This window comes from Schistocerca gregaria, chromosome 1 (genome assembly GCF_023897955.1).
Source record: "Schistocerca gregaria isolate iqSchGreg1 chromosome 1, iqSchGreg1.2, whole genome shotgun sequence".
Classification (NCBI taxonomy): domain Eukaryota; kingdom Metazoa; phylum Arthropoda; class Insecta; order Orthoptera; family Acrididae; genus Schistocerca; species Schistocerca gregaria.
In genome coordinates, this window is record NC_064920.1 from 166,833,636 (window position 1) to 166,845,847 (window position 12,212).

At 36.1% G+C, this 12,212-nt stretch overlaps 1 protein-coding gene across 1 annotated transcript in view; it reads left to right on the forward strand.

Annotated features, from left to right (window-relative positions):
• LOC126336103 (probable G-protein coupled receptor Mth-like 1) overlaps positions 1 to 9,979 on the forward strand; it is a 467,301-nt gene extending 457,322 nt beyond the window's left edge. Inside the window, exons 5-6 of the mRNA XM_049999586.1 lie at positions 2,130 to 2,268; positions 8,338 to 9,979. Coding sequence (XP_049855543.1) covers positions 2,130 to 2,268; positions 8,338 to 8,680 — 482 coding nt within the window. The 3' untranslated portion in view covers positions 8,681 to 9,979. The remainder of the gene's footprint in view (positions 1 to 2,129; positions 2,269 to 8,337) is intronic.
• Positions 9,980 to 12,212: the final 2,233 nt, after the last annotated feature.

A 12,212-nucleotide genomic window follows, 5' to 3' on the forward strand; every position in this document is an offset into this window, starting at 1 on the left:
GCATAAAGAAAACACCTCATGAAAAGCATTTTTTTGCATGTAAAATCCGAATGACGTATGAGTTTTGAAACTGAGTTAAGCCGTTTCCACCCACTCAATTGATGTAGGAATAAATTTTACATGGTACACATAGCTCAACTTTAAACCATTGTATCTCAACAGAGAAGATAAAAAATATCATTTTGACTTTTTATCTACCTTCAGGCGAAGTTTGAATCAGTTTATACAAGTTTATAGTATAAGTATAGAAGTACAGTATAAGTATAGAAGCTGCATGCTTCAAAAACCTTTCACAAAAAATGCTTCTTTTCCCACATAGAGTCCAAAAGATGCACATACTAATTGTGCCATTAGCTGAGCATTAATTTCATCCTAATTAAAATCTTTTGCAAAGGGAGTTAATCTGTAGGAAGTACAGTACTTGGGATAGTAGTTAAGTATAGTAACAACTAGCAGGTTGTATGATTCCATACAAATATATTTTAGTGTCCTACAAGATACAAAGCATGTTGTCACAAACATTGATCAGAGCAAACTAAGCAGTTAACAGCAGACCCAGAGAGGTTAGTTGATCTACCTCAGAGTAGTGGTATTGTTCAAGATGAGTCCATGGAATTATGTCCCTACAAATTGATTTGCACAATTTACCTGGGCCCCAGCTCCTGTTCATTGTTCAAACCTTGCTTAATATGCTGTAATGTACAGATGTTTGAATGGCTATGAAAGTGGCCACTGGTCTAGGCTACCCATGTTCCTAGCTCAAATAGGAGTAAATTCAAAAACCCCTGCCCCCCCCCCCTCCACAAATCCTATTTCTGTATTCGGCCTTTTCAGACATGTTTGTTACAGCACTTCCGTACAGTAACAGTTAATATCCAATTACTTACAGTCTTTCCTTTTAAAAACTTTATCGATTATTGCAGTATATTTTGTAATGTCATATAGTCCAGGGATGATAGGCGAGAATTTCAGATACCCAAATGTAAAAATTAATCATTTCTGTTATTCTGTTGGTAGGCCTACATCATTCACTCTGTGCATTGAACCAGTTGAATACTTCACAGCACATTATATAGATCTTAGGAGGCGTGATTTTGTTTCATTGCTTTGTGCACTTAATTGTTTGTTTGTTAAATATAGATTATGTATGACCTGGATTTTGTTAATTTCTGATGATGAATTCTTTATGTGGTGAGTAGTGTATATTCAGAAGCTGTAAAATAATAAATAAAATAAAGCTGAAATCTAACATATTTGAAAAACTATTGTGAATTTCATTCTATCATAAATTTTATTGTATCTTACAAGATTGCAAAGAGAACACAGGGTTCACAGTTCCCAAATTTTATAAACAATTTGTGCCATTAACGCTTAACATCATGAATGTCTGGGACTAACATAAAATGTTGAGCAGCCGACAGCTATGGTTGGTTGTCTGAAGTCAACAGTATTAAGTTCAAAGATCTGTGTGGATCTGAAATAATAGATAGCAAACAGAGCAGCAGAAAGATGGCACTATTTTTGATGTTGTGTTGAGGTACAATCTGTATTTGTGGTTAACTGTTTTTTCAGGCAAAAATCTCATTAGTTACTGCACAGAAGACCAGATGAATCCAATTTGAAAATGAAATATGACTCAAAAGAATTAAAGAATGCAAAGCTATAAAGCTCTGATCTTAATTTGACATAATAAAATCTATTGTGTGCCTTAAACAGAACACAGTGACATTAATTTTAGACAATTTTTCCAACCTGTAAAATCTGCCTTAGACCTGATACTGTATTTCCAGTAGTAATTTTCATTTATAGGAGGTTTCTCCATATATAACAAACTGAAGTAATAAATCAGAAGGTCAAGAACAGACATTTGTGGCATTCAGTTCACTCTTCAATGTAATGTTTGCTTTTCATATATATTTGTGAAATATGTTATGAATACAAGTTCGTACAAAATGTATATTCAATGGGAAGAAAGATCGTTTCGGCATCATTTATCAAAATCTGCAAAATAACTATGTGGGTTTAATTCCACTTGTATTCTAAATAATAATACACAACAGTAATTATACAATAAACTTTAATACAAGTGCAAGCTAATTAAAGCATAAATTATTTTGTGTGTTCTGCAGGTGACTCAGAAATATTTTATTACTTTTACGCACCAATAGGACTATTGCTGTTGGTGAATGTCATTTTATTTGGTGCAACAGCTCATGAACTTACTTGTGGGCTGTGGAAAAGAGAAGTTGTGAAATCAACAACAGAAAGGTAAACAGTTTTCTTAGTATCCTTTATTTGTATTTATATTTATTTAATTGTGACTAATTTTCCCATTATCATGACACACAAGTTAACAGGTACAGCACCAAAAAATAGAACTCAGTTCCTCACAGCATATTAATAATATCATACAAAACATACAGATCTATAAGACATTCTGTGCTTCATCTGCAATATGTTATAATATTCCCTAAATTCCTTTGACACATTTCTTGAGAAGTAAGATGAATGTAATGATAAATATACTAAAAATAATCCAACACTATCTTAACCAAACAGAGATATCAGTCCAGTCCCTATGTTGCATATCTCCATTTCTTACTTTTTTCTGCTGTACCACATATCCACGAAGCATCAGTACTACCCCAACTTTAGCAGTTCATTTACACTCTCTTGCATTGTCCTCTCTTTCATTGTCACATAAAATAATGAATAGTCTCTCTCAAACATTAAGAACTCCTGATGACAAATTTGTGCCCCATCGCCTCTACATCTGTACTGGGCATGTAACCTCAGTGTAAGGCCTGACCAGTCAGATTTAGTAGCAGTTCTGTGACAAATGTATCTTATCCCTTTGAATGAAGGACATTCTTTGAGGACAGCAGTGAGCCCAAGCAAATTGGGCAGGGGTTAATACCCTGAACTCGTATTCGGAAGAAGCAGGGTTCAAATCCCTACATGACCAACTGTATTTGTGTTTTCTGTGGTTTCTCTTGAAAACTGAGTCGTTACCAGGTTGGGTCTTTTGAAAAGGCCATCACTGGTATTTCTGTACTCAACTCTTCAGCACTATTCTATGTGGCTTTACACATTAATTTTTATTAATATTACATGTAAAGATCCCCATTACTGTTAGTGTATGAACTTGACATATTAATGTGATAACTAATATAATTTTACTCCACCTGTAGCATGCAAAACAACTGTATTTTGTTGTGGAGTAGATTCAGTAAATCATCTGTATGTGAGGAGAGTCAGATGGCACCACAAATTCATGTACAGGCCACATAGTCCCTTTACAATTACAGTTCAACAATGAGCTCTTAAGTTGTACCCTTTGGCGCATCACATCTTCAAGAGGGTTGATAGCTTCCAGAATCACTGAAGTGTAATTTTTGTCTTGTGAACTTGTCATCAGTCTTGCTAGAAAATTTAAACTTGTAATATATATCTCCACCGAAGAGGCATATTGTACAGAGATATTTGTACAGTTCAAAAATCTACTGTGAATATGTGCAAAAATTTATCTTATTAAATAATAGATTTCCAATTTTCTTTTACACTGAAGTGACAAAAGTCATGAGGTGGCAATATGCACATACACAGATCGCAGGAGTAATGTGTACACAAGGTATAAAAGGGCAGTGCACTGATGGAAATGTTATTTTCACTCAGGTGATACATGTGAAACTGTTTTCGATTGCCAGACTTTGAATGTGGAATGGTAGTTTGAGCTAGATGCATGGGACATTTCATTATGGAACTCCATATTCCAAGATCCAGAGTATAAAGAGTGTTCTGAGAATACCAAACAAGGCAGTACTTCTCGCCACAGATAAAGCAGTGACCAATGCTCTTCAGTAATGATCGAGAGCAGCAGTGCTTGTGTAGAGTTGTCGGTGCTAAAAGCAAGCATTGCATGAAATAACTGCAGAAATCGATGTTAGATGTATAACAAAGATATTTGTTACGAAGTGTGGCGAAATTTGTCTATTGGCAGAGGACCAGTGTGAATGCCTCTGCTAACAGAACAACACTGCCTGCAGTGCATCTCCTGGGCTCGTGACCATATCAGTTGGACCCTTGATGACTGGGAAACGGTGGGCTACTCAACAGAACTGATTTCATTTGGTAAGAGCTGATGGTATAGTTAGAGTGTGGTGCAGACCCCATGAAGCCATGTACCCAAGTTGTCAACAAAGCACTGTACAAGCTGGTATTGGCTCCATAATGAGGTCTGTGTTTACATAGAATGGACTGGGTCATACGGTGCAACAGAACTGATCATTGATTCAAAATGGTTATGTTTGGCTACTTGTTCCCAAACAACAATGGAATTTTGGTGGATGGCAAATTGCCATGTTACGGGACCGCAATTTTTGCGACTGATTTGAAAAACATTCTGGACAATTTGAGCGAATGATCTCAACACCCAGATCACTGACATTAATCCCATCAAACATTTAGGGGAAGTAATTGAGAGGTGAGATCATCCACAAGGTCCTGAATCTGCAACACTTTCGCAATTATGGGCAGTTATAGAGGCAGCGTGGCTCATTATTTCTGCAGGGGGCTTCCAACGACTTGAGTCCATGCCATATAAACTTGCTGTACTATGCAGGGCATGACGAGGTCTGATATGATATTAGGAGATATCCCATGACCTGAATGTATGTGTGCTCTTAAAATGCAGTTCAGATGAAGACAAATAAAAATGAAATAACTTTTTGGGACATAACTATTTTACATTTTGATAATGAAAACAAAAACAAAATATTAGTAGCTGGTTTAGATGTAAGAGAACACACACACACACACACACACACACACACACACACACATACACACACACACACACACACAACTCTTACTTCTAATAGGCATCTAAAAAATTGCAAAATGTGTTAATTGATACAGTACTGCCTCACAATTACTATAGAGATGTGCACTGCTGTGTCTGTCTCTGGGGTGAGCAGTGAAAATTGTTGTTTGATTTTCATGTTAACTCAGTAGCACAGGTTTGTTCAACAGTAAACTGTTCACTATGGTTGGCATAAAGCAAACCAACATATATTACTGAAAGAGATGACAGTGATGATTTTTCAAGCATATAAATTCTACTAAGGAGAGCAGAAGCCAAAGCAGTGGCCCAGTGCAGCACTCAACCTAGAATTGCCAGTTACCAGGGTAGGCTACACCTGGAGTACAAGACATAAGACAGAGACAGATCACACTGACAACACCAAAAAGTATTCCCTGTCTGTCTTTGTGCAGAACACATCACAAAGCCAACTTCTGATGTGCACACCACTTTAATGAAGAGACCGATACATGAGATAATGAAATCCCGTACACTTAAATGTGACACTGTCATAATACTGATTTAGTATGCAGCTTTTGCAGAATCGTATGTAACAACCACAGCACAAATATTGCCTCATTGGCCTTTGAACATCTTGTAATACAGCAGGATGTCATTCAATTATTATATTCATATGTTTTTTGACTTGTTCCACACCCAAGAGAATCATCTTTTTTTTTGGGGGGGGGGTCTATGGAATAAAAACTGAATCTAATCCATCCAGAGATGTGGCATATTCTGATGTGATTATGGACATGATATACCAGCAAGTTTGATTTATGTGAATAAGCAAGCAGTTTCATACATTCCAACTATGATGTTCCCATTCGCACAATAGTCATTGACAATGTAACTGTGTCAACAAGGGAATATCGACAGGTTTTGTATGCAGGATACTATTAGCAACCCTATACAGTGGAAAGTTTGTCCCAGAACACTCATACTGCTTCTAACACAGTATTTCACTGTTTGTTGCACTTATTGTCATCTATTTTGGTCTCCAGTGTCCTAGGATAAGACATGCTTGTCCATGCTCCAAAAAATTTACTATCAGTTTCATAGTCACATGTCCGCTTTTTTTACACCCTAATGCAACAGTGTCAGCAAATTGATATTTGATGAGCCTTGACATTTTTGGAGACCTCATACCCAGAATTCAGGTCAGCAAACTCTGTACTCTGCCAACTGCTCATATCATTAGCTTTGTCCATTTTAATTTGGAGCATACACCTGTCATATCATGTCAATTCCCAAGATGTGCTCTTACTCAGGCTATGGTGTGGTCATTTCACTCACTAGTGTATATACCTAGAATATGTCTGTTCAGTGTTCAAATTGCAAACGAAAAGTAAGGATAGGAAACGATTCACCTATTCCAATGAGTATGGGGCTACAATTGGTACACCAAAAAATTGAAGTACTTCCCTTCCATAAGAACTTAACTGTTCAGATCCATGGACCTAGCAGGAGGGGTGACACAGTAGTTTAGGCATTAGAATTTCTTTAGGGCCTCACATGTCCTTCTAGCCATCCAGATTTAGGCTTTCTAATCAGTTAAAGGAATAAAAGTGTATATCTTTTGAAAGGGGCACAGGCGATTTCCCTTCTCTTACTTTCCTTATTCAGCCTTCTGCTCTGTCTGTAATGATGGCATCACCAATGGGATGTTAAATCTTAATCTTCCTTCATTGCAAGTAATTAAATTTGCACTGATTAATGACTCTAAATATCACAACTAAATATACTGATGATGTGAGAACATTTTTCCTGTAGCAGTGCAAAATATTTAAATGAAATCATTCTGTTTTCGGCTGTTAAAACATTATTAATTGCAACTGCAATTTTGACACGTGGCCATTCTCAGGCACTGTAGGATGTTATAACCCATTCAATAATATAAAGCTCTGACATGCTGTGTAAGAGCAGTTGCAGGAGGTGTTGTGAATTTGTCTGCTGTACCATATATCACACATGTTAGAAAATGTGAAATAACAATGTAAGCACTTAGGTTTAAATTTCTTGTAGCAGGTGTGGTAAATGGATCACAAAAGCGGCAAAGATCTAAACATGCCAAAAACGTATAAAATCTCTCACTTGACAGCACACACATGGGTGCACCATAGTCTATTTGTGATGGTACACACTACTACACTGTACTGATTCCTCTGACGAAAAAAAAATCAGAACTGCAGATTTGGAGATGTTACACATTATAACTTTTGCTGTAATTACAGTAATGTAAAACAAATGCTGTATTCACACTTTTAAAATGCTCAGAAATGCATTAAAACAACATTTTAAAAAGTCCAAATCAAAAAACCTTCAAGGACACAGTACAGGAAACTCTGATAAGTAAAAACAAAAAGAAAAATAAAGGAAAGTCCTGTTGGAATGAAAATAATGTAAGGAGTAAATGTAACAACTTACGAGCTGTTACCTATACTCCTTAAATTATATTGATATTGGTTTGCGTTCTACGCACATATGAACACTCCCAGCTGGCTGTCACTACTCAGTTCTCCGTAGTCAGAATATATCAGCTCTGGAACTGACATCACCATTACTTACTTCATGTGAATTTGGCACAAATTCCCTGTGACAAAACTTACATTTATTGTTGTTAACAACATAAATATTGACCTAGAATCTACTAGTTATGGCTTGCTCAGCATTACGCACATCCAAAAGTGTGTCTCGTCTAACTAATCTGTACCATGTTAGATCATCAGAAAGAGTGCTTAAGTTAGTAGCTGGGATCCATAATGATCTATGCTCTGTATTCTATCACATGTAGCACAAAGCCTATGTGGGCATCACTAACAGTGGTTGATAATTTGATGTCTGTTTCAATTTCCAAATTTTCCAACCAGATGATACTGCATTATTTTCTTTACCATAACACAGAAAGAGCAGATGTTTCTTGCTAACCATTTGGATTAATTTTCAGTAACTGACCACCAAAAAACTAATAAAGAACATATATTTGAATTCCAATAAATATGATGTACTTTAATACAAGGATGCACTTTGATCAACAGGGCCATAGTTGATTACTGATCCCCTCTTGTAAAGGAGACTGCAACAAATTAACCCCCTTCACAGAAATATAACATGAAATAGGACGCAACTAAACAATTGCAAATGAGAAGATGTAAATAAACCTATGCCGTTTCTAGTGTATTTGGGGTTCACATCCACAAAATTTGTTCATCGATTTAGCTTTTTACGAATTTCTATTATGCCCCATCATTAGATTTCCCACTTCATATCTACACCAAAGTAAGTTGACAAATTTGTTGTTTGCAGTTTTCCATATTTCTCTTTTCTGTACACTGACAGCATGAGATACATATTTGTCTTCGGTTTACCTGTATATAATAAGACACTTGTATACCAAATTATTTTGTTAAATGTTATGTAATTTTGGATTCTTCTTGGACTCATGTACTAACTATGTTGTGTCTTTTATTTTGCAGGGCAACTCTTTGGAGAGTTTGTGTGAAGCTTGTTGTTGTGATGGGACTGACGTGGGTGATTGATATATTATCATGGGCGATAGGTGGACCTGCATACCTCTGGTATGTCACCGACCTTGCAAATGCATTGCAAGGTGTTTTTATATTTGGTGTAGTTGGGTGTCAGCCTCAGGTGTGGGCTGCCATCAATAGAATGTGGTGTTTGCGTGAACAGCAGGACAGAACCACGGCAGCTCATCGTCATCTGTCTTCCTATTCACAAGGACTGCCTTCTCTCGGTGACTCTTCAATAAACTCACCCTCTACTAAAAATACTTCCTCACCCATGGAGACTGTTTGTTGACAATTACTTAGTGTATGTTGGTACTTGGTGTAGCATTCACATCATATACTGAGTTATGCTTTTATGAAATGTGACCTGCTAACAGAGGTGTGGCTGCAATGAAGATCATGATAATGTCGCATACATAAGTAGCCAACAGACAAATATGGTTATAACAAGAGCAAGGTAGCACAAATATAACGATACAGGTTTTTTTTACTAGTTTGTGTTGAGAACCTATGCTCAGGATGTTATTTTGTAGTCTTTTTCTTCCATGTCTCAAGCATATATTTGAGACAATGCAAAGAGTTTGACACATTAGCAAAGAACAAATTGTATTGTACAGACAAAATGTTTTTTAGTGAAGGCTGTTGTACCTGATGTGGTATTTCTTAATATTGTCTGCACTGATTGTCATGAAAGTTGTGAAGGAGACTACTCGTAAGATATGATAAAAGTTCCTATTTAGCTTATGTAAAGGGTTTGTTTCATGCTGTCACTTTCTTCAGTAACTGACTATGCAGACATTGTATATTGCTTTAACACTTCTGCTCTTGCCCAGAATCTAAAAACATTGTAAAACATACCATAATTTATGCACAACAAGGTGACACTAAATTTCAAATACAACATTGCTTGGAAAAACTAATGTGAAGCTCCATACCAGTATCTCCTGCTACGTGATATATGGAAGATAAAGTAATGAAATTTCTGGACTGAAAATGCTATGTACAAATACTTACAAGTATCTTAGTGTTGTAGAATACATGAAGTTTCATTGTAGTCAACAGTTTTATGTAAATATTTATGTAATAGTGTTAGGTTACTCGTTTTGACTATTCCTATTGCTTTAGATGTAAAGCAATATCTTGTGATACTATAAGTTAAGACAAATAACATTCCCATACCTGAATACAAGGGAAAGACATGTAAATATAAACAGAATGAATTATCTCATTTTATAGAAACAAGAGAAAAACCAAATAACAAGAGTTATGAAGTTACCAGTGTACCATTATGTCTTCATATTACATACAGCAAATGCAGTGAAATAGATGAAATTATAATTACAATTGGCTGTCAAACCAGGACATTACATTAGTGGAACTCCTGGATCATTGCTTAAGATATTTTAAATTAAGATCTGTGTTTAAGATAAATGAAAACAGAAACCTGTGCCTTTTTAGTGTGAACATACAAGAGTCAGTTGATAAAAAATGTGTACGTTCATGGTTTTTTTAAGCAAAGATGTAGTTTATTAATTGTAACAAAATGATCTTTTTGAACTGTGACAATAAAGTACTTGTTACTTTTTCAAAACGTGTGTTGTTATCACTAATACAACGGAGTAAACCCAAAGTGGGCAGCTACCATTACAACAGATAAAATAAACTAGGCACATTTGACCTGGTGAAAAATCCATTTTTCCAAGACTTGTAGTAACTTGATGAAATGAATATGAAGACCAACTAAAAGACCAGCATATACAAAAATAGTTCCAATCCCACAAAGTTAGAACCTTAAAGCAAGATTACTTTAACGTACACAAACAATTGCATAAGTTTCAACAATTTTGTATTTTGCTGGGCTAGGATACAATGGTATTGGGAAAAGTGTACTTTTGTCTAAACATACATAAACATGCTAACCACTACTTTTAAATGGTTATACACATCATCTCAAAAACTGAAATGGAAAGTAAACCAATAATCTATGAACACAGTAAAATATGATAAAACGAATATTACACAGGTACTTTATAAAATAAGTTGCACATGTTGGCCCATGCAAACCATCAAGCAACAAAAGCAGCATATTGTCATAAGAGTATAAATGTTCCATTTGGTTTGGTTTGAGCTACAATGGACTAGACTCAGCATTATAGAGAGCGCACATGCAAAAAATTCAGTCACCAAAAGAATGTGGAAAATGTTAACATAGACAGTTTTCCTGCCCCGCACAAATCTGAATCTTTTAGGGGAAAAAAAACTTGAGTCCTATGGATGAGAACTTCAGTGATGGTCATATTTGTATTTCTTTTCTTTCTAAATAAAGTGAAAAACTGAACGACAAGCCCAGTCAAATGCTTGTTTTTTCCTATAGCATAATAATGGTACCTTTTTTCACCAGTTCTTTAGGTTTTTGGGGTGCTCATTCTGAAATTAAACTTCTCTCCCTTGTTGGAGGTAGATTTCACAATGAAAAATGACAAAAATGTTCACACTTTTGTCAGTTTTTTGCTTATGCCTTAAAAACTATGCATTTTTTGAAGATGACCACTCTACACAAAAGCATAGTAGACAAAATTTCCTACACAATATACTTGTCAGCTTTCAGTTTTTGATGAGAATGTGCAGAAAAAGTGATTTTTTTGGCTCTTCTGCTATAATGTCAAAGACACTCTCCCACACCCTACAGCTTGAGAAATAGACACTAACAAAAAAAGGAAAAAGCTGACGCACCATGAAGGACTTATTCAGATGTGATGAAAATTGGTAGGTGTGATGTACATGTACAGAGAAACCAATGGTTACAATTTCAGAATAAGCTGTTAATCAGCTTGGTATTGATTGATAAGAGTTGTTGGGTACACTTGTGAGGGATATTGTGCCAGAATCTGTCCAGTTGATGCATTACATCATAAAAATCCCAAACTCGTTTAAGGGTCCTACTCATAATACTCCAAACAGTAATTGAGGAGAGATCTGTCAATGTTGCTGGCCAAGGTAGGATTTGGCAATCACAAAGACAAGCAGTAGAAACTCTCAATGTGTGTGGGTGGGCATTACCTTGCTGAAATGTAAGCCCAGGATGGCTTGCCATGAAAGGCAATAAAATAGTGTTAGAATATCGTTGACGTACAACTGTACTGTAGGGTTGTCACAGATGGTGACAAAAGGGGTCCTGCTTTGAAAAGAAATAGCATCCCAGTTGCCTAGTTGTCAGGCCATATGGCATGTGACAGTCATTTTGACAACCCACCACTGTCCAGGATGCGTTCAGACATCTATTCATTGGTAAGATAATGTTGGCAAGATAATGCCTGCTCACACAGCATGGGAGTTTCTACTGTTTGTCTTCATCCTTGCTAAACCCTACCATGGCCAGCAAGTGTGCACAGCTAGAGTTTGAACATCATCAATATTATTTATTTATTTACTCTTCAAGTTCCGTGGGACCAAAGTGAGTACCAAATCTCCAAGGCCATGGAACGTGTCAGTACATGAAATTACAACATAAACGTAATAACAGATAAAAATAAATGTTCATGAACCTTAAAAAAAGTCAGTCCATAAGTTTAAGTAAACGCTATCAGCAATACAATAAAAATCAGCTTAATTTTGCAAGAAACTCCTCCACAGAATAGGAGGAGTCACCCATGAGGAAACTCTTCAGTTTCAATTTGAAAGCACGTGGATTAGTGCTAAGATTTTTGAATTCGGCTGGCAACGTATTGAAAATGGAGGCAGCAGTATACTGCACACCTTTTTGCCCAACAGTTAAGGAAGTCCAATCCAAATGAAGGTTTTATTTCTGCTGAGTATTAACCGAG